The sequence below is a fragment of the Onychostruthus taczanowskii genome, unplaced genomic scaffold, assembly GCF_017590055.1.
Source record: "Onychostruthus taczanowskii isolate IOZ18803 unplaced genomic scaffold, ASM1759005v1 scaffold48, whole genome shotgun sequence".
NCBI classification, from domain to species: Eukaryota; Metazoa; Chordata; class Aves; order Passeriformes; family Passeridae; genus Onychostruthus; species Onychostruthus taczanowskii.
Genome location: NW_024502347.1, coordinates 1,996,812 through 2,020,061, shown reverse-complemented (window position 1 = coordinate 2,020,061; position 23,250 = coordinate 1,996,812). Strand labels below are relative to the sequence as shown.

The 23,250-nt window shown below is 36.4% G+C and overlaps 1 protein-coding gene across 1 annotated transcript in view; it reads right to left on the bottom strand.

The window, feature by feature from the left end:
• SEC63 (SEC63 homolog, protein translocation regulator) overlaps positions 1–23,250 on the bottom strand; it is a 52,980-nt gene that overhangs the window by 2,134 nt on the left and 27,596 nt on the right. The window contains exons 8-19 of the mRNA XM_041414862.1: positions 22,751–22,845; positions 20,030–20,162; positions 18,759–18,851; positions 13,872–14,026; positions 11,910–12,057; positions 10,098–10,180; positions 8,399–8,458; positions 8,017–8,175; positions 6,987–7,145; positions 6,081–6,182; positions 1,018–1,116; positions 71–175 (exon numbers count right to left, since the gene is read on the bottom strand). Coding sequence (XP_041270796.1) covers positions 71–175; positions 1,018–1,116; positions 6,081–6,182; positions 6,987–7,145; positions 8,017–8,175; positions 8,399–8,458; positions 10,098–10,180; positions 11,910–12,057; positions 13,872–14,026; positions 18,759–18,851; positions 20,030–20,162; positions 22,751–22,845 — 1,391 coding nt within the window. The remainder of the gene's footprint in view (positions 1–70; positions 176–1,017; positions 1,117–6,080; positions 6,183–6,986; positions 7,146–8,016; positions 8,176–8,398; positions 8,459–10,097; positions 10,181–11,909; positions 12,058–13,871; positions 14,027–18,758; positions 18,852–20,029; positions 20,163–22,750; positions 22,846–23,250) is intronic.

Sequence of the window (23,250 nt, the reverse complement as noted above, 5' to 3'; positions counted from 1 at the left end):
TCTGGGGTTTTAATGACCATAAGAAGTAGCTTTCAATGCAATACAAGTATATAACAGAGTCAAACTTCACCTTCAATGGTTTAATCTGGTCCAATCCCATATATGAATCCGATCTTAAATAAACTGTGTACTGATAGTTTCCAGGCTTGCCTGGTGCTGGGAACTTCAGCTCTACCTACAAAAGAGATTTCATACCATTAAGTTCTTACTGCTTTCAAATGACACATTGAAACAAGTACCTGAGTCCTCCAATGAACACTACTACAGAATAATAGGAAGCGTTAATTTCTTACTAGGAACACTTCTTTCAATATCTCTATGTAATAAAATACCTGCAGAAAAGAGCAACAATACCCAAACACAATACCTGCCATGAAAGCTGAAAAATCATTGAGTCACGCAATCAATGACTTTCTTTTTTAATTAGGCCAAGTAACTACATTAAGTGCACAATTTCACCCTGCTGTATGCTAAGCCTCAAAAACCCAAACAGGTTAAAATATTTAGTCTGCTGAAAGTTTTATCTTAACTCTGCTGTTATTTGAAATTGAATGTAACATCTAATTTGGAAGAACAAACACATTAGGTTTTCATTTCTCAGAAAAGTGGCAGGAAGAACACTGCCAAAGGTTACAGGTTCAGCCGAGTTTATATGAGCCAAAGCTAATTAATTTGTTACAGTCTCTGCTGTACAGAAAGAGAACACTTAATATTTCTAACAATGTGAATAAATTTAGGAATTTCACTGCATATGAATACTGCTTTTCATCATCTTTTTATATCAAGGAAAAAATAAACCAAACATATTCCAAAAGAAACTTCAAAGTCATCTTAAATTACTTTTTCTTTCTCCACTATCAATTTTCATAGTTAAAAGGCACTTTTCTCCTTTTTCAAGAGTTTTCCATCTTAAGAGATAAATATTAAAAAACTTAAAATCTACATGTATTTGCATAGCAGAGACACTTCAACAGAGTTTTGTAATACCCCAGAAAGAAAACTCTCCAAGTACTTTACCTCCTCTTTATCTTTTAGTGTACAAACGTGGTACGGCATACATATTAACATCTGCTCCTTCCGATCTGCAATATACAGCCACCACCATTCTTGTTTTTCCTTTCATAAAGGGGAAAAAAACAACAGTAAAAAACCACCAGCATTACAGAAGTCATAGAACAAGACGCCCTACACTTTTCAACAGTCAATTAGGATTCACTGGTCTTTGTAACACAGACAGAAAGGAAAGTTTGTGTCTGGTGGCTTTTTTAAACTTTTGGATGTGCATTAATAAAATACATGGTGTACACTGCACACTGAAAGCAAACAGGTTATGACAAGTAACTGCTGGTCTCCAAAGGCTTCAAGCCATGTATTCAACTTCAGCTACCATGTGGGACATGGAACCACCCCGAAAAATTGTGTCCACTGAGGATTAACAAGCAACTTCATGCAATATAAAACAACATTAGGTCCTTCAACAGAAATCTGACCTGGATAAAAAGCTGAGCATAGAAAGCAAGGAAAGTTTAAAGACAGATAAAGAACTCTTCGCAGCAAAGTCTTTTTTCAGGCAAGCGTGCTCTGTCCCACTGCTTCCCGCCTCTAAAAAGTGAAATGACATTTGAACACACTGAGATTTCACTTCAAGGAAATGACTCAGTATTGTCGCCATGATAATTTTATGAAAATCCTTTGCTATGATTTTTCTTCTATTCTAGCTGAGAAGCCTCAAAAAGAGATGTAAACAATTAACTATCTGATGGCTGTGGAATGTGGTCTGGACATTGTTTACCAACAGGTGCATCTGTGATTGGTTCATGTGAGTTGTTTCTACTTAATAACCAATCAAAGATGCAGCTGTGTCAGACTCTCTGAGAGTCACGAGCTTTTGTTATCATTCCTTCCTATTCCTTTCCAGCCTTCTGAAGGATCCCTTTCTCTATTCTTTTTAGTATAGTTTTAATATAGCATTTTAATATAATATAATGAATAAGCCTTCTGAAACATAGAGTCAAGATTCTCCTCTCTTCCCTCATCCTGGGACCCACAAACACAACCACACACTATCAATCAATATTGATGTATATTTGTAAAGGATGCCCAACAACTGCTCCCTATCACATACAGGTTTCCAAATAGCTGCAGGTCTCAAGGTTTTGCCATTGCAGATGCTAGAGCAGAGTTCCCAAATTAAATTAAATTAGTGTGGTCCTTCATACAAGACAGCAATGCTGTCACAAAAATAGTGATCTTTTCCTTCAATTTAAGTCAGAATTCTAAGACTGTGGCACAGTTCAGCAGCACAGACATAACCATTCTCAAATGGTAAAGACAGTTCTCTAACACCAACTGTTCTCCATTTAAACACTACACCTTTTTGGTTAACCCTCTGGCACTCGTTTTAGGCAAAATCCACTTTGCTTTAATAGTAGCTGAAACCTTTCTATTGTAAAAAAAAATATAATTTAGTACTGCAAAGCAAGTTCTTGTTCCTATACTTCCTTAAGCCTTTGTTTAAAACAAGTGAGAATAGTGAGGGACAAGGGGGAAGACTTCTACATGGTTATGGTATTTTAGTAGACAGGTAATAGTCACAACAGCATAATCTTACCCTTCAGGGAAAAAAGGGGAATACACACATTCTTTTTAGATAACCCAAATGTTGAACTGTCTTGCAAGCCAACTGTTACCCACCCCTGATGGTTTGGTAACTCATGTTTATAACAGACTGGAGTCCTAAAAAGTGCATCTTATTACAGTTACAAGTCAAAACTCCAAACCAGGGAGCCAATTTTTATTACATTTACACCAAAAACAATCAGGCAGCTGCTTCAGTGTCCCATAAAAAGTGGTTGTTTTGTTTTATTTTTAATCTAACAGGATTAGAAGGACTGAAAGAAAGGATGCAGTGGACTTTCAACACTACCAGTGAGCAACTTCTGAACTCCACACTTGGGAAGCAAATGCTGTTAATATGTAGAATTTTAAGAATTTTTGTCTCTACCAGAGGAGTTAAAAGTTCAGTAGTTTTAGATTTTTTTAACACTTCAGAAGCCAGTGTTTGGTGAGCTGAGATTTAAATCATGCATGTTGAAAAATTACAAAAGCCAAATTAATTCCTTTTTTCTTTCGAAGTGACTAATTGTTATACTAACTATCACAATCTCACTGAAATATTCAACCATTTACAACAGCAAGACACTCACACCAACAACTAAAAACACCGATTAGGCACTCCTGAGTCCCATAACAGAGAAATGTAAAATTAACTCAACATGTTAAATACCCATTTTGAAGTGTATAAAAGCAAAAGCATCACAGTGAAGCATCAGCATTCCCTCGTGTTCTTGGAACAGGCACAGAGAACAGGACAAACACCTATCTGTATGCTATTTAATGCCAGAATGTGTAGAATTCTAAATCCTTCTTACAACTATTCCAAGTGGTTTTCTTTAGGAAAAACCATCCCATGTGATTACAAGGCATAAGTTATTTTATCTGTAAGTTTCAACAGTAAATATATTGTCAATCTTCTTGACAGCTGTAGCAAAGAAGACTCTTAGGCAGTCAAAGTGTTTATTTCCTAGCCAAGAGGCCTCTAGGAATAGAAAGATGAACAGTATAAATAGTACAGATGAACAAGAGCTACAGAAGCAAGATCCATTACAGAAATGGCTAATCCATTTTGGGCCTATGAGGACTGTGACCATAATAAAAAGGACCTGCAGTTGTATCAATGTTATTTTTGATTTTACCAAAACCTCGTGCTGACTTACTATATATTGTTCTTAAAAAAAAAAAAATTCCTTGCCATTAAGAGTGATGGAAAGAGACAAAGATCAAAATCATCAAATGGCTTTTCACAAAAACTAGTAAAAATAACAGCCAAGTGGGGAAAAAATACCAGTGCAAATGACAACCATTGATCTAACGCTCAAAGGACCTTCTATAGAGTAAATTTTTTTGAAATTACAGGAGTGTTCCTGACCCTGAAGTGCCATCACTTTTTTACAGAAAGGACAACTGTGCAGGACTGTGATTTTCCTCTTGCTTATTGGGTGGAATTTAAAGCTTATGCCTGTGAGAATCTGGCAAACTAACAGGCAAGTGGGCAAAACGCCCTTTAACAGATGGGTGCAAGGTTTGGCATGCCAGGGAACCAGTATTTTCATGAAATTGGAACACCAAGGCCAGTTTCTACCTAAAAAATGTCAAAACTACAATCTGTGCAGTTTCTGGACCCGTGGATGCAGAAGCAGAAGATAATTTTTTAGGAACCTGCATAGATTAAAGACACATCTCTGGCAGAGTAATCAACTGCCCCAAAAATTGGATGAAACAGCATTAAGGTTGCCTCCTGAGAATAAGTATTATTATGCTTAGCTACTACTCAAAAATCTTCAAAATCTGGAACACAGCATTTTATCTCTAATTTTTTATCTCTGAACTGGCCATGATCACAGTACAAATAATACTCTAAAAAACAGATGAGAAAAAAAACCCAAAACAGAGTATGATGGTTTTTGTCCCTCAGATGTTGCAGATTAACTCTATCTGAATCTGCTCCAACTGCAGCTACAGCACAAAGTACAGCTGCATTCAACTTTCATGGAATCAGTGAAGTTGGAAAATTGACAACTGCAGTACCATGAGAGGATATGTGTGTATCTTTAAGTTCAAGCATTCAGATCAGCCCTAGATTTCTTTTTAGCAGCAAGCTGTATTTAGGTTTTTTATCACAAAACCCATATGTAACTCAGTTACACACAGCTGAAGCATATGCAGCTCCATACAGAGTAAGTATAAGCAAAGTCTCTGAAAGGACCCTCACTTTAGTAAAAGAGAAATACAAATATTCAGCATCCCTGAGGCACTGGGCATGGCACTTACTGTCTGTGAGCTTCAACTGATGACCAAAGCCAGCTGCCTTCACAGCAAGGAGGTATTAAGACTCTGCAGCACATTTGCCATGATCTAAGGCAGCCAGAAGAGCAGAATGGCAGCACACCTTTTTACACTATGCTGGTGTACTGCTGGAAGCTGTACTGAGAGATGGAAGTGCACCCAACTGTCAGGAAAATACAGCTTCAAGTTCAGCCATTACAAAACTAGATGTCAGGAAGACAATTTATTTGCCTTATTGGCAATAGCACAACAACAGAGAAGAGATCCTAGATTAGTTCCTTAGTCAGACTGCAAGGCAGGAAAGGAATTGATTAGCCATTTCTTGAACCACTGGCCAAGAAAGAAAATGTGGCCAAATACTACTCCTTCCTGGTTCCAATCAGATCACTCCAAGGACCTAACTTATCTGCTCAGAACACAAACCCTCCATTTGGAAAAATCTCCTCTTTTTCAAGGTTCCACTGCTGTTAAGGGCTTCTCAGACAAGAGAGAGAAGCTGAGAGAGAGCTGTTACTTGTTAGTGCAAGTAACAGCTGATGTATCAGGTAATACTTTCAACACCAAAGGCTGCTGTAAACACACCTCAGCCTATACTGAGTCACCACTCTCAAATATACAATTTCCTCTGACACTCATCCACAGTAGAACTTGTACTTTTGAACTCTATAGGAAAGACTGTTCCACAGTTGGCTTCTGCCACTTCCAGACTACACTGTGGTGAAAAGAGACAGCTTTGCCAACCAACCCCATCTTCCACAGCTGCACACTGTGCTGCAATCACATTGCTGCACTGAGAATTAAGCCAATCAGTAAGCCAAAACTATCTGCTGATCCAAATGACCCCCAAACTCTCCTGTGATTACTCATCACATAGAAGGGGTCAGGACCTCCCCCAGTCACAGGCACTTGCAAGTCTCTGGGAACTGAGTAGAAAGCATAATGAAGAAAAAGGTTTTAGAAAAGTACCTGAAAGTGTTTCATTTTTTAAGTTAAGACTTTATAAAATTCATACTAACTTTTTCCCAGGCATTAAGCTTTTTTAAAAGCCCAATACAGTAAAAAATAAAAATGGATCAATTTTTTTGTTTTTACAGTAAAAAAATAGAAAAGGATCAATTAATTTATATTATTATTAATTTTCATGTTTCACAACTGCAATGTTTTTTATAACTGACCTCAGGAAAAAAAAGACTGTAAACAGGATGTGTTATCTTTGACTTCGTTTCAAGAAGGGCTCGCTCCTTTCTCTGTATACTTTGCTGTAATTCTTGCCACTCCTGTCAAAGAAAAGGTTAAGGAATTACTGTGCACTAATCATCTCTTGCATTAAAAAGACAGAAAATGGTCCATGAAAATGGTACATATGACTAGTTCTCATGCAATACTGAACATTATAAAGGGAAAAAGCATATCTGTAGGGTTTGCACACATTCTTCAAAATTCAATTCTGCAACACTACCCCTAAACACTACCTCAGCCACAGGAGTCCTGATTACAAGTTTGATGATTCCTTTCCCATCAGAACTTAATCTCACCCTGTATGGGCCATTCAGCTGTCACTCAAGTCTTTTATTGTAAGACTTGTGGTGCAGAAATCATCTACCACCACAATGCTTCACTCTGTTACATTATTACAGTTTTAGACACAACCTGACAGTTATTAGCATTAAGCACCTGTACAAGTTTGTTCACCTACCGCATGCTTAGTATGCACTTTGCAGCATGCAACAGCCACTGGCTGTAAAGAACACATTTCAAAGAAGAGACTTTAAGTCACAAATCTGCAGCAGATAGTAATCAAATTATGCTGAAAGAAGTATTTTTTTCTCCTGAAGTTTAGCCATTTTCTCATGTCATTTCTAGGTTTTCTGGCCATGCTGAAAAGACTCTCCGCTACTCATTCTGGAACAAACTTGCAATGACAAAGCTCTTATACCAGAATGAGGTCTGAAAACCTCTGGAGAACCGGTATTACTCCTTCATCCTAGTGTTGCCTAGCCTGAGGGGATGCTAGAGGATTAAAATGCATTTTCTCTCAACCCCAGAGGCAACATTACCCTTCAAGAAAAAGTAAGGCTTACAGCTTCATCATCTTTGTTTTGCTTCTCGTCTTGCTCTCTGTCAGAGTCTCTGTCACTTCCATCATCTTTTTCACTTTGAGAGTCCCTGTTTGTTTCTTCTTCTTCAGATTCACTTCCTTTATCAGAGACCTCCTCCTCCTCTTCCTTCACAACGACTTCCTAATGGGAAAGAAAAAAAAAACCCAACACCTCTAACTTAGTTTGTCTGCATTACTGTAGTACACAGAATTCACAGCGCCTGCCTTAAGGTTGGGCAGCACCATCTACGCTCTTTTTGTGTCAGAGTTATGTCTACAGTGAAGATTAATTCTTTCTACTTCATTCACTGAGAGGAGGACAGAAGCCATTTTCCTTCTCCATATGGCCCTCACAACAGGAATAGGAAAAACAGTATTTGATTTCCAGACTGGATGTCCCATCTCTGCAAGTGCTCAAGGCCAGACTGGATGGGGCCCTGGCCAAACTCATCCAGTGAGTGGCATCCCTGCCCACAGCAGAGGGGCTGGAACTAAATGCTCTTTAAGCCAAATGATCTTTCAACCCAAACCATTCTATAACTCTGGGACTGCATTTCATTAAGTCTTAAGAAAATTACAGAGAACATAAGAAAGTACCTACAACATAGACTATGAGGTGGAGAAAACACCATGCATGGGAACATAAATTTACTAAAGCTACATAATTTACCAGAACAAAGTCTCATTTCAGTTTTTATCTTTAAAGAAAAAGTAGAAGTTACAGAACAATTCACCTCCAAGAAGGCAGCATAACAAGAATAGTAAGAAGGGACTATGAAACCAAAATTTTTAAATAGCTGAGCAGAACTTTCAGCAGCCACTGCAAAGATTACCATGGTAGTTCCCTGATTAATTCACTAGTAATTGTTAAAGCAGAGAAAAAAATTGTTATTTTAGAAGACACACTTCACAAAAGCATAAACTGAAACGTAAGAGACAGATGCAAAACCCTCCATCAGACTACAAGTGACAAACTGAATAAAATTATAAATATAATTGAATCTATGAGCTACCCCATTAGCTTGTTTTTGCTTCTGCTGTTTCTGTGGTTGCAATGAAGGTGGCACAGATTTCTTTTTCAATGGCTTCTTTTTCTTTGATTTTGAAGCTTTCTTGGTTCCTTTATTCTTTTGTTGCCATCCTTTGCTCTTAGCTTTGCTGGCATCTCCTTGCTGCAGGAAAGCAGTATTAAAATATTTATTCTGTTCATAAAATTTCAGTCATTCAACTGTACTTAAGCATTTTGAGCTGAGAACCAAAATTACAAAGCACAGTTCAAAGGACACTTCAGTAGGCATTTCTGAAAAAAATGCTTGAGAAGTGCACAATTAGCAATTCAAGATCTGAAAGAAAGTTCTCTTTAATTAGCAAGAGGAACATTCACTCTTCACTTACCCCGTCTTCTGTTGGTTGTTCTTCTGCTGCACATATAGACTGTTCCTTTTCAAACACTTCCTGGTTAGAGAAAAATGTGAAAACTACTAATGCCTCTGTACCAACAACAAATTATTATTTCATATTTGAACTTAAACTAAATCACCTTAATCAGGTCTGAATATTTTACTCCTGGCAAATTCTTTTATCAGCGACAGACACAACAGGGGATTAACAGATCAAAATTAAACACTAGTTCAAACATTTGGTCTCAGATATCTCCATCACTTGTATTATAAAGAAATTTAATAGCAACATGTTGCCTTGTTCCAAAGAATCTACTTGTTTTATGAAGCACAGAAATCCTATATCACAAAAGCAAGCAGTAGTAAAATGCTAATTCTGCTCCAGTTGTCACAGCATTAAAAACTTCAACAGCTGCTCTGCTACTCAGGGACACAGAACAACAAATCAAACCAGAAATGTGAAATGTTAAGACACAACACAATGTTAGTAAGTATAGACTGGGGCACCTCTCTGTAAATGGATTTTTTAATTTGTTACTTTCTTCAAAATATACTATAGGCCATTAAAAAAAAAACACAAAAACACCCAAACAAAACAGCAAGGAGCTGTTGTATATAAAGATGGCAAATAGGAAATACCATCAGAAAAAACATGCTTCATACAAAAGGCTAGCTCTTGGTTTCACAGTCATGTGTTTCTATGCCACACTGCCTAGTGGAGGTCACATAGGAAACATCTTAAATGAATCTTCTATAGGCTGTTAGACATTTTAGTTCCTAAGCACAGTTCAATATCCTCATAATTTTCAGTTTCCTTTGCAATTTCCTTTTTGCAATTCCAGCACAGTGATACAGTGCTTTTGCTTTCTACCTACTGCACCCTGGGCCACCACAGCATGAGCACATGGAACTTATATATACAGACTTTCTGCTGAACTGGCTTCCATAGTCTGATCTCACTTGCAATACTCAGGCTTGTGTTACTTAGAGGCGTAATTCAGACCTTCTGTTTACTTAGACTATTATGCCATTAGTACAGATGCAAAAATTCACACTGTAGTCTTTGACATGTCGAAGCTTGTTTAGGTTCTGTGTGTTAAAGTTCTTTGTTAAAAGAACGCCTTTAATGCATTTTAAGCTAGAAAATAAGCACAAGTCAGAAGTCTAACTGCTAGGGTATAGCATTGTTTTGGTTATGCCACACTGTTTCCTACACAGCAGTCCCTGCTCTTCATGTGACACTGGTGTACCTCCTTTATATTAAGTTACGCATATTCTGCTGGACTGTGTTTCTTTCATAAAAGTGTCTGCAACACCCAAGAGATTTGTAACATTATCAGCCCACATAAAGCAAAAGCAAACACTGTCCTGAAGACTTGAGGGAATATTTTATTTTAGTTCAAGAATAAGTTTCTGAATGTCTCCTTTCCTTGTTGTTTACAAACCTCAGAGCAGTATCACTTGCCATATTCTTTTACCGTTCCCTAGACAACTGCAATGGGTCAGACTGAACTTTGATTTTATTCCAGGAAAACTTTCTTATTCAGAAACAAAACCATAAGGATGGATTAAGAGCACAAGTTCTCAATTTCAAATCTTAACCTCAGAGTTATGTTTACAAAACAACCAAAAATGCCTTTTTACTAGTGTACACCCACAGCTACCACAAAAGAACAAGTATTCTTAATACTTACTGCCATGGTCTGTCTTGTTAGTGTGACCAGAACAGTGACAAGAGAACCTACTGTGATGTTGTTGCTGTCTTCATCATCCAAAACTAGTGTGAAAAGAAAAACAACACATCTATTAGACTTCTTTAAAGCCTGATTCTCCATTAAACATTGCTTCTGCTACTTCTAAACAAAAGCATTCAAATTCCAGAATTTTTAACAAAAAATAACTTAAAAGTATTATTTAGTAAGTCTCTTACAACTTCAAATATACTTTCAGAACAAGAGCTGGTAATTCAGCAACCTATAAAACTGCAACAATGAGTCTGAAATTTTAATTGCATGAAAGTAAGAAAATTCAAAGTTATAGCTGCCATGGGAGCCATAACCCTGTAATACTGTGCATTATATATTAAAGCATAAAACTTCAGAAACATGAAATATCACACATGACCAGAGGGACCCTGTTATATTTGTTCTGGGAATCATAATTTTCATTTTCCTGACTTTCATATTATTAACAGCTCAATTTCAGTGCCACATTAACAATCATGCATTTAATTATTTTTTAAGGAGAAGGCAAAGGAAAATAAAAGAACAGCAATGATTAGTTTAACTGACACATCAAACAAACCCCACAGGGGAGCCACTGAGGAGTTTATACCGCCAACCTATAAAATGGAGAACATCTCAGGTAGGAGAGGAATAGTTTTATTCCAGTGTAGACATTTTATTTATTCCCCTCTGGTACCTCCCTGTGAAAGCAGTTTTACTATTCACTTGTCTTACATATATATTTTATATAATGGCAATACTGAGCTAAACAGAAAAGCATCTGCATGGTTTAATCCTCCACACCACACCTGAGTGCAGCTGTGTGACAAATGAAGACTACAGGCAGGAAAATGTTTGTCAAAATATGGGGAGGTACTTCAAGACTGAATTTTAAGCAGATCAACAAGACTGTATGCAATCCTAAGCTACAAGAACATAAAATTTTCTGTTTATTTGTTAAAAAAAACCTAACAAATCTACACAAATAACATTCAGAAACACTGAAATGGGCAGAAATTTACTTCCTTAACATGTATTTCTTCTAACATTTGCTTCTCACAGGGGACTACACATAAGCCAAATTACAATCAGGCTCCCCAAACTACGCGTATCACATTTTGAATGCAATCATTGCTATCACAATGAAAATATGAACCAGAAACAAGAATTAGAACAAACTTTCAAATATCACACATTTACTAGCACTGGTTTTCGACAAAGAAAAGGAGACCAGAAAACCAATTCAGTTCCCACAGCAAAGCTGTCTAACAGGAACTGCTTACAATATACCAAATCTTCAGAGAAGGAGAGCATTATACATCCACTGAAACAGTGCACACAAAACAGAGCTAAGCATAGCTTGGACAAATTGTGCCAGACATAAAAACTACACCAGTATTATCACAAAGGAACCCCAAAGGAACCTCACAAATGCTGAAGAAAGCTAAGCATAAATTCTGGAATAAGTGTAACTGTTTAAGATACCTAATAAAAGTGGTATTTCAACCAAAATTCCACATTGCTCATGAAATATTAAAACTGAAAGACAAAATTTCAGATAAGCCCCTGTATGAGAAACTACTGCCGGCTTGGGAATACATGGAATGTTTCAAGACTGTAACTCTCATGTATAAAACCCCAGCACTCCAAAGAAGTATGGAATTTCCAGGTCACATAGATAGCAGTGAGTTGTGTTTCAGCATCCTCCAAAAGCTTACTGCCAGCAGACTATCAAAATGTCAGAAGAGTGACATACACAGAACAAAAGGACCTCCCACTCACCCTGTGGTTTTATATCCATAGTGACATGTGGAAAGCTGCCAAGGACAGCCATAACTTCTTCATATTTCTTATCTTCTAGAAAGTGCAGTAAATTGCGACGATCTGAGCCTTTCAAACTCACCAAATCCTGAATACTTTTGATTTTATACTGAAAAAAAGAAGAAAGGAAGTCCCATAGTAGCACAGAACACAGTCCACAAATCAGCTCTTCATAATAAATCACTGTCCCCATGTTACTAATACATACACACCGTTACATTTGTTCCTATAAAAAAAACCACACTTTAGGAAACTAGCAAGTGTATGTTTTGAGAAACAATAAACCAAAGAGGCTGCACTCGAACCTACTAAACAGAACTGCTTTGAACACTGGTGTGTTCCTCAGTACGCCACCCCTTAGAAATGGTTCTTTATAGTTTCTCATAAAATTGTTGTTTCAGCCAGGTTTTTCAGAAAGCTGAGCTAAGAAATCTTACTAATAGGGGATTTTATTCAGATAGAATACTTCAGTGCTTTCAGATTTACATTAGCAGAAACAACCAAATACAAGTTTACGGGGTTTTTTTGTACTGAACTGCAAACAAATCTAAATTCACTCCTTCTAAGATTTGCAGAGCAGACTAAAAGGATAAAACAAACACAAATTTGAATATTTGATTATATCACCATTATAAATTAAAACCATTAAAACCATTTCTTTATTAAAAACAATTTCATGCATCCAGATAGAGTGATCATACTGCCAATCTAGAACACTGTATTTTTGAAGAATTCAACGCATGTCATCCTGTGAAATTAGCCTAAAAAAATGAGGGTTTTCCCCCTTTCACGGCAAACAGAGGTGGGATTATAACAGCCAAATTATTTGGTTTTTTACTTGTTACAATGCACATGTCAATAAATACATCTAAAATTGCTTATTTTCTCATATGTTCCCTGTAGTTTAAGACAGGATTTAAAAAGTCTTTAATGATACCTGTAAGAGAATCTTTTACTTTATCCAAAGGATATGACTACTTGAATATTTCATGAACAAGCATCTTCAGAGAGGATTAAAAAAATGCAGTACCTAAGAATTCTCAGTCTTGACACTAACAGAGAAGCACTTAAACACTCCCTAAGGCTGTAGTTAAAGTGAAACAAAAATTCCATCTGATAAAAAGAATATTTTCAAGATTCATCCAAATTAACCACTGTAATAAAACTATCAGAAAAGTCAACAGCTGCTAGTAGAAGCAAAAGGCTGTTTCTAACTGTTTCTGGCATTCTCAGAAGATACACTAGACTCAAATGAACAAGCAGGTTGAAATGCAGAGATAATTGGTGAAACAGAGTGAAGAAACACATGCAGGTATTCAGACAAGACTATTCTTTTTCATCCTTAAATTCTACAAATCCCAACACTTACCCAACTACAGTTACACAGCAAAAGCTTTATGAGACACACTCTTTCACACAAAGGATCACAAAACCTGAAATGCCTCCCACAGTTACTCTTTTTTTTTTCTTTTATGAACTCCCCTGTGTAAGCTTCCAAATATGTACTTTGATTTTCTATCAAAGTACATTAAGAACAATGTAAAGCCAAACAAGCCCCCCTACTCCCAGGAAAAAAGTCCCAGTAGGATATTCCAGACACATTCTGGAAGAATATTAAATAGGAGAGAGAACATTTTAATAAGAAAGAAACTTTCTGTTGTTTCTTAGGTAAACACAGACTGATCTCTTACACTTATTTACACTTAACAGATCTTTGATCCTAATTCCCACCTCCTCAGTTGGACTTTTAGAAAACCAAAAGCAGACAGAACATCTAGGAAGTACTGTATTGAGTTTCTTAAAAATAAATCTATTTTTACTCTCTTAGCTAATTCATGACCTTGCTTCCTTAGCCACAAATAGGTAAAAGAAGTAGCGGGTAACATTTTAAGAGGTTACCAAGTATCATTTGTATTTTTATACCTTTTTATGATTGGAAACTCTTCTCAGATTGTCCTCTTCAATGTGAGGCAACTGTAAAAGGGGAGACTTGAACTGCTGAAGTCCCTGGACTGTCATCTGGGAAAGCTTCATACAATTTTCCAAAGATCCCAAAGATGGAGCACGGAACTCCCTTTCTTGGGGAGAATGAAACAAACAACATAATTTTTAATTTTCTTTTTCTTCTTACACTTTGCCAGTGTACGTCGATATTACAGAAAACCTTATTTCCAGTCCACCAAGCAAAAGAAAGAGACATCTTAAAATGTTCAGTATAATTAACTAGGCAGATTTTTACTCTCCCTCCAGCCACACAGACCAGCAGACATTTTCCTCCCTCTATTTAGGATGCCACAGCTGAACACTAGCATTTGTCTGAGGGAACAACTGCACAACGTATCTATGTAATTATTATAGACAAAAATTTCACCAATTCAGTTAAAAAAATGCAGCATCAAAACAGTTATTTTATATTTGTATGTTTCATGCATGTGTGTGTATAATATGTTTAGTATGCCATTTATTATAAATTATCATTAAACATTCATATTTTACAATACATTATTTATTATATTTCCATCTTGAGAAATGAACATATAGGTAGCAGCCCATCACATTCAAGAAGAAAACTATATTTATAATCTAAGCTAAGCACAGCATATTATGTTAGAAGGCAATAAGAAGAGCTGTAAAAATATCAAACGCATTACTTTTATTTATAAACTTATTGGTTAAAAGGGGTGTCTATTTGACTTTTTTAATAGAAATTACCTATAAGTCTTTTCATATTTTAATGTACAAAAAGACATACACTCATAATTAAAATTATTATAAAGTACACAAGGAGAAATAAATCTAAGCCAGAGCAGAGCAAAAGAAAACAAAAAACAAAACTCACTTAGAAATTATTAATACTCATCACATCTGCAAAGAAATGAAAAAGCAAAGCAGACGCAAACTGCAATATAACTTTGCATGACAACCATTCATTCATAAATAAAACTTCTCATAAACCCTGTTTAGAGAACTCATTTCAGACCACTTCTTATCTCGCTGCAGATTTCTAAGCAGCTATGAGGGCATAGTAACTGCACATGGTAGATCACTGCTGCCTCTGCTTTAGCTGCCCCTCTCCTCTTCAAAATGTCTCTTTCTTCACTAATTACTCCTAGCTACAAATTACACCAAGCTATAAGTAACATCAGCTATCAATCAAATTACATGGAAGGACATGTGACAATTTTATGCAATGCAAAGAGAAATAAAACACACAAATGGAACTACCTGGCTAGACACACAGGTAATTAAGACGTAACTTTGACCTTTAAAAAAAAAAAAGTAGTAATGGAAAGATTAATGTCCCAACCAAGTAACACTACATTTACTTTCCATCTTACTCAGCTTCCACCTCCCCTGTAATTTTTTGGCTGCTGCTGCTAAGGAAAGTCACAGGATTTTTTTTTTCTTTAAGTTAAAAAAAACACACTGCAAACCAAGTCAATAAAAGAATCCTAAATAATCTCTGACAAACTGTCTTGTGCAGGAAATTCACCTAGAGCTTTGAGACCACAGAGCACTAGTCAGAGTAGAAAATATTCTCTTTTTTAAAGGATTGACTCATCCATATGACAGTAGAAAAATATTTTAAAGTTGGAAAGTACGATCTTGGTTTCCTGACAAGAACACAGGTCTTTATGTTCCCTGAGAGTGGACATGAGGACAGCATAGCTTTTAACATCCCCCAAATGCCCCTACCATAAAACTAATGTCATTGCTGTACCTATTTTGACAGCTTCTGATTGTTAAACTGCACAATGCAAGATGACCTTTAATGTAAGGTTATTAAATTGACCAAAAATAAAGAATCATAGAATAGTTTGCATTGACCTCAAATATCGTCTAGTTCTAAGCCCCTGCCTTGGGAAGGGACACCTTCCACTAGAACAAGTTGCTCAATCCGAACTAGTCTTGAACACCTCCAATGATGGGGCATCCACAGTTTCTCCGGCAACCTGTGCCAGTGTCTCCCCACTCTCACCAGCAAAGAATTTCTTATCTAAAACCACCCTCTTTCAGTTTAAACCAAACATATGACATTAAAGTAGTCAATCCCAAATTTAAATGCAAGTTTGAGTCACTTGGCAAGGACTGGCATACAACTGGGTCAAGCCACAACCTCTTCAGCAAGCTGCAGCTTCCAAGCCGAATTAAGGAATATGCCTGGACTGGACAGCTGAACGCATGCCTTACTTCTGCAGACACCTACTGGAGCACATCCCATGTTTTTGGCAGCAAACACCACACTTGGCAAGGCAGCTATCTACTTATCATATTTAAGGATGATCTCAAGGAAGCCATGAAAATAATTTACACCTGCTCGTTCTCAGGTATCAGCTAAATAGCCACAGAACAATGGATGCAAGCAAGGGATGCCACAAAGCAAAGTGCCAAGCTCGAGAAGATTCCTATCAAGTGTCTTTCTTTAAAAGACCTGATTACAAAGTAAGCGTAAATTGCAGCAGATGTTTTTGAGCTTGCAATAGTAACAAAAACATTTCAGAATATGTGAAAGACCAGAATGCATCACAAAATGAGACTTCTCATCCCACTATCAACTTAGGTTTCACAAAGTATGATTTGTCCCCAAAATATTTCTTTAGATAGTATTAACACACGCCATTGCCTTTGTACGTTTATAGAGCCAGGACTGATGAAGATCTATGACTAATTGGAGCATGTGATCCTTTTATGTATTGTGTCAAGGTTGATGTAAGTGAATATTAGAACCAGCCCCAAAACCAACTGCAGTTAAGTTTTAATGGTGACAAATATAAACTTCAGCAAAGCACTCTCTTAAAAATTTCAACACCTAACTTTAATTTTATTCATCTTTAAAAAACACACACAACACAAAACCAAACCAATGCCACCTTTACAATTTGCAGTTGTTTCCCAGAGCAATACAGTTCTCTCTACATGCACAGTCATCAAAAATAGGGTCAATGCATTACATTTGCTAAATAAATAGTAAGTTGTAAAAGCAGTGACTTCACTTCAGACCAAAGACCAAAATCCTGAAACTATTTACCTTGAAATCCCCAATTTCATTACTGTTAATGGGCAACTGCTGGGTACCACCTTCTCTTTAACACCATGTGTTAAAGAGAAGGTGGCATGGAAGCAAGAAGAAATGTTTGGTTCTTTGGTACAAATTTCTGGCTACTGCCACTTTCACACTTTGGAAATAATTTTTTAAAAAGCTGTTAAAGAAATACCAGACAAGTCCTCAACTATACCTATGATATATATTCACTTTTTTTCCAAATCTAGGGAAGTAGTTTCTACCATACATAATGACAGCTATAAATTCTCTTCTGCTTTCACAAAATGAGTGAGGCAGGAAGAGATAATGATAATCCCTGGAAATTGTTAGTGGTAGAGGCTGTTCAGATTTGGTTTATAAATAACCACTTCACATGCTAATAGAAAAATAGTTTACACCACTATATTTCAAAGTACTGTCTCCTTTTATTTTAATTTTAATTAAAATCTAAAGTTCTGGAAACTTCAAAGAACTTTACTAAGAACAAAGCATCTATAAATATTTATTTTACTGCCGAATTAATAAAGTATCTCTATGTATACCCAGAACTAGAGGAAAAGAATACAGCTACCTGAAGGTCATTTAGGTTGCAAAGTATATAATGCAGTCTGTTCAACATCTTATTTCAGCTTTTACAAGAACTATAGGTGTTGTTCATTTTACAAAGACTTCTAGTTCTGCTGCATAAAAAAGCTTCTGCCTGTGTTATTTTGGTTTCATTTTACACAAGAGAAAACAACTATTTGTTGGTTGACGAATATATACATAGGCCATCTAAAAATGTATTTTTCAGAGCTTTGAAGTATTTTACAGTATCATAGAGACCCAGGTATTTTTTATAAAACATTATCCAAATTTAAAGAAAAGCTAGCACACAACATCCTTATCTGCTCACATCCCCTCTCACACTTGATTTTGTTATGGAGCACAATTTCCAGTACCACTTGCAATAGTCCTGGGAAATATCTTTCCTAAAACCAAAATTCTGACTAGGAGGCTATCAATGCTCATTAAAGGAATTTTGGTCTAGTGAAGATCAACCAGTAAGTATTGTTTGATAGCAAAAAAATTGTGACCAGTATTGACATAAAAAAATGCCTTGACTATGTTTGGTGCAAAAAAGGAATGATATCCAAGTCTTTGCTTCCTTACACTGCAAGGAACCATCTTCTGAGTAACTGCCTTTTACAGCGGGAAAAAAATGCTTAAACATTGTATTTCAATTAAATTATCATTTCTCTGGCAATTACAGATAAGCACCTGCCCCTACAACTTCAGGATAAAACTACATAGCAGACTGAAGAGCACAGAATTCTGATATAGAGAAATATAAGAAACATGCAAAGAAATAATGGCAAAGAAATTATTTTAAAAACAAAAGGCACTCCTAAGAGAAGAGAAAAAATTGTAGAAGTGCAAATGGAAAGAACACAAGTCTTATACTAAATGCTTTGCTACTGAAAATGAACCACATCTTCAAGAAAAGGTTTTCAGTTAAAACCTTTTCAGTAAAGTGCAGTTAAGGAGAAACTTAATTGCAAAAATTACAAGCAGGACACACTCTCAGGATTTCAGAGCAGAGCTTGGTAGCAGCAGCATTTCAATCCTCAAAATAGAGAACTCTCTCATTACAAAAAGAGCAAAAGTGCATTTAGGCATTTCTAAATATCACAGGTTATGTTTCCCACAACAACCAAAGACTTTATGAAGTATCACAGTGAAGAAACATATTCATTGGTTTTAATTACACAGTTTTCTTTTCTTACCTTCCCTGCTTCGAGCCATTATTATTAGTTGGCAGATCACATTAATCATTTCTTGAAGTAGTGCAGGACTCTTCTTAAGGATAAACTGCTGATCTGCAAGATACAAATGGCTGCAATTATGCTGTACTACTTTTAGGAAAAACAATCAGTTTACATTAACTGGACCATTTAATGGCATGGTCTTCACTGCTATTCATTCTTGTATTGCCACTTTATTCTCACTGCCACTTTATTCTCACTGACATATCCATCTATAACATTCCTTAAAAAAAACCAGGAAAATGAAAGTGCTAAGAGGAAACAAATTTTGTATACCAGCTTCCACACCAAATGAAACAATATTTATCCATCTAAAAAGAAGCAACAGGATGGCACAGACAATTTACCAGTCATATTAAAAATTGCATTAATTATTTAGGTAATCACAGGTTAAAACCAGGATTTTTAATTTTAAGTGAAACACCACTTTTGCAAAAACATTATTTGCAATGTATCAATTTTCTTGAATGCAGTTCTGTGAAGTTCTAAGTACAAACAGTAACTAAGGAAAAGAAAGATGAGATATTTTTCATGACTTTTTAAAACTGATTATTTTTCTTTTGAAAGGAACTGAAAAATTTGAAGCAAAGCATTTTCCCTGGTTTGTTGGTTTGCGTTAGGTTTTTTTTTTTTTTATTTCCATTAAAATGCAGAACATCTCAACTTTGCTGGTCAGCCTAGAACTATGGCTTTCATGGATGAAATTTAAGAGATGCATTTAGAAATATTTCCATTTCAATATTCAAAAGTATTAAAAATTCCAACAATACACACTAAAGCCCACAGGTAACTGATATTTAGAGTGCTAATCTTGTCATCTTTACTTCACATAGCGGGCTAAAAACCTCCAAAAATAAATACACATGGAAATGCTATAGAGAGCAGCATCAGGCTGATCTTGGATTTCTTTGCTCTGAAAAGCAAATACACTTCATGTTTAACTTTTTATTCTATTACAAAAATCAAAAATAATTTACCTAAGCCATATGTGCAGCAAAAAGCTTTAAACAGTAAAATACCAGTATTGCAGGGCTGTCAGGAGAGTGAGGAAATGCTAAGTAAATGCTCTAAAGGGTCGTTAAAGTTGAAAAAAGAAGCAGCTTGCATGGAGACTGAGCAGAGACTGAGCAGAGATCCATTCAGCTGTTTATAGGACAAGCATCGGAAGTACTGTAGAAGGCAGCAGCATCTTGCTCTGTTCCAGTAATATCTGATTAGGGGGAAGCCATTACCTTCTTCAAGCACCTCAGGAACTTGCATCCGGGCAAGATGAGTCAACAGCAGAACTCTGGCTTTCAGACTGTAAGGGTAGGTGAGAGGAGGCTCATTCTTCTTTAAATTTATGCCACCAATTTCTCTGATTAGCTAAAATAAAACAGTTAAACGCCTATTTTATTGAAAAATACAAGCAAATACAGGAGAAGAGTTCACAAGGGGAAAAAAGCATGTTTACAAAAGCAGGAGTTTAAGTAACTTTTCCTTGGAAATTTCTGTAGAGATGAACATTAGCGATTTTTATTCAAAACCCAGCTCCAAAAAGTTTAGAAGTGTCTTTATAAACCTTTTTTCAATGTGTGAATGGGCGGGTTGTAAAGATTTGCATGTAAGAAACTTGTCTTATGTAGTGTTAAGTAAATTTGTATTGACAGATAAATATTTTTAATATCTGATTTTACTGCAAAAAACCATACTTTGAAGACATTGAACTTAATATGCACAAGCAACAGCATCACCTTGAGACCTTTCCCCCATCTCAGACACAGCAAACTTCCCTAGGAATAATTTCAGGTAAAACAGGAAGGAGGTTTACAAGCCTGAAATCCTGCTAGGCTGAAGATCAAGTATTTTAACTTCTTTACAAACCGCACCATCTTGAAAAAAGCATGGTGTTCTTTACTGAGGATGACCTTTCCTGTTCCCACAGGAACAAGACCCACGGTTCAAACAGGTCTGAGTAACAGTAGCTCAGATAAAATAGCATTAGTACATGGCACAGAAGCTTCATTTTTTAAGCTCAAAAATTCCAAAATCTTAAGACAAAAAGAGAACTTTGGGTATTAACAGCTAAGCTACACCAACCAGTCTTTCCCCACACTTGAAAAAAATATCTTCTGACTCTGTGCTTGTAAGAAACTTATAAGAACCTTCTTATAAGCACATCCTGGTGTAACTCTAGATCAAGAGCAGTAAAACTTAAAAAAAGCATTTTGTGAAAAATGGGAACATTGATCATGGCCCCAAAAGCAGGATACACTAGCAGAAGTTATTAGCAATATCCTTCTGTGTTGATGCTTTAGTTAACTGTCCTGCCATATAGTCAGAAAAAACCACAGATGACACTGAATGACACAGATGACACGGGACCTTTAGAAAGGGAACATAATCTGTTATAAAATGCAAAGTCATGCAATTGCAAAATAACAAGAACAGCAGCTCGAAGATGGGAACCTGTTAGCTGGAAAACAGAGATACCTAAGATGGGGAAATTCTGAAAACTTACTGATCCCACTCTAGTTGTAGTAAACCACCATATAAAACAGCTGTGGAGAAGAGTATGTTGAAAGTCATTCCCTGCAGAAATACAGGAGCAGTAGTGCCACCAACTAAGGCACTGTAAGACTTAACATAGACTACTGTGGACAATTCTAAGCAGAAAAAAATAATGGAAAATTTAGAAATCTATCAACTGGGAACAGTACCCTGTTCAGCACACAGCAGGAGGAGAAAAATGAGCCTTCTGGAAAAGAGAGGAATGAAAGACAGCAGTTTTTCTAGTTTAGCAAAACAAAGACAAAAAGATGACTAATGGGATGTTGCTTGTGTCTACAGATGCATAAGGATATACACAGCAAGAACAGTTTAGACTCCAGAATAGTGATGATAAAATCCAAGGATACAAATTGGTCACAAACAAGACTCCTAATCACTAGAACAGCAAGTTCTGGAACAGCTTCTCAGCAGGATATGGTTACAGAAGGCTTGACTGCTTTTTAAATAATGAATGATTAAATGTAAAAGGCCTTGCAGAATGCCAATGCTGGCAACAGCATGGGTGAAGAACCATTGATCAAGGTCTTTTCTAGCCTTTTGCTCTCATTGCTGAAAAACCCCACTTTACTGCAATTTTATCTTCTACTCAAAGTCCATCACATGATAAAGAATTTGTAAAAGAGACAAAGACAATTAAGTAAAAGAAAACAGACTGACTCTTACATTTAGGTCACATTTAAAACATGAAAACTCAACTCTGTGGATGCAAAGGTTATATCTGTGAGACTATTTCCCCCTCTTTTTGCTGACTCAAAACATTTTTATTGGAGCATTTTGTGTACTGTGTTTTAAACTTCTTAAATCAAAGCATTAGTTTCTGATAAATAAGACTTTCTAATACTCTGCTAGTAAAAATTATTTGCCACAGTATGCATTTATGGCATTCCTGATGTCATTGGAAACACTGAATGGAAATGAATATAAAAGGCAATCAGAGGGGAACAGATATTCATGGAGGAATCTTCATGATATTTAAAGACATTACTAATTCAGACACCAGATAATAATTTTATTTTACTGGTAACACACTCAACCAGATTTGTGTTAGCTATTTAAAAGAACATCAAATGGTGATCACCTCCTTATGTCAATTTTCAAAGTTTTTAAGCATTAGCACTCTAATTTCCTACTTACTTTACCCCATCCCCATAAGTCCAATACAGCAGCCTATATACTAAACCAATTCCATTTGAAATAAGCATTAGCATCATTAATGCTATCTTTTCTTTTTAAAAAGTTAAAATCAAGTCTAGCTTCTAACTCCTGTTTCTGAAGGGATACAGCTGCCTCTCTACAAAGATAATGCCTGAAGAACTTGAATTCTGTCAGCTGGTCACCCAGAAGCATCACCTCCCTCTTCCCTTGAAGGGGGGTCAGTTAAAACACCTCTGGACATGACTGACCTGAGGTATCTGGATGTTGTCCGCTGGTCTGCTCGTTGCATCTTTATTGTACTGAGGATCAAATTCAGATGCCCCTGCTAAAACCATAATAAGCCCTGCAAAGATAATTGGAGTGAGACAAAGAAAATGTCAACATCCTAAGCCACCAAGTGATTTCTTCAGAACCTTCAACCATAAAACTTATTCCCATTCCTCCCCCAACAATCATGAATAACCATGTCCTTTACTTAATGGATCAGTTACTACTGCCACAGGGCAAAGGAGGCAGGAATCAATGTCTGGTACAAAACAAAAGAGATGATTCAAGGCTCAATTTTGCATGGCATGAAGTCCAGCATTTGACACATAATGTCTTGAAAAAAACATAATTAGACTTCATTAGGACTAGCAGACATCACTGCAGAGCACTTTGACAACTTCTGCATGCTCACAGAACCATTCCTCTCAGCAACCCATGTGCCTGCAGCAGTACCACAATATACGGATGAGGGAGGCAGGAA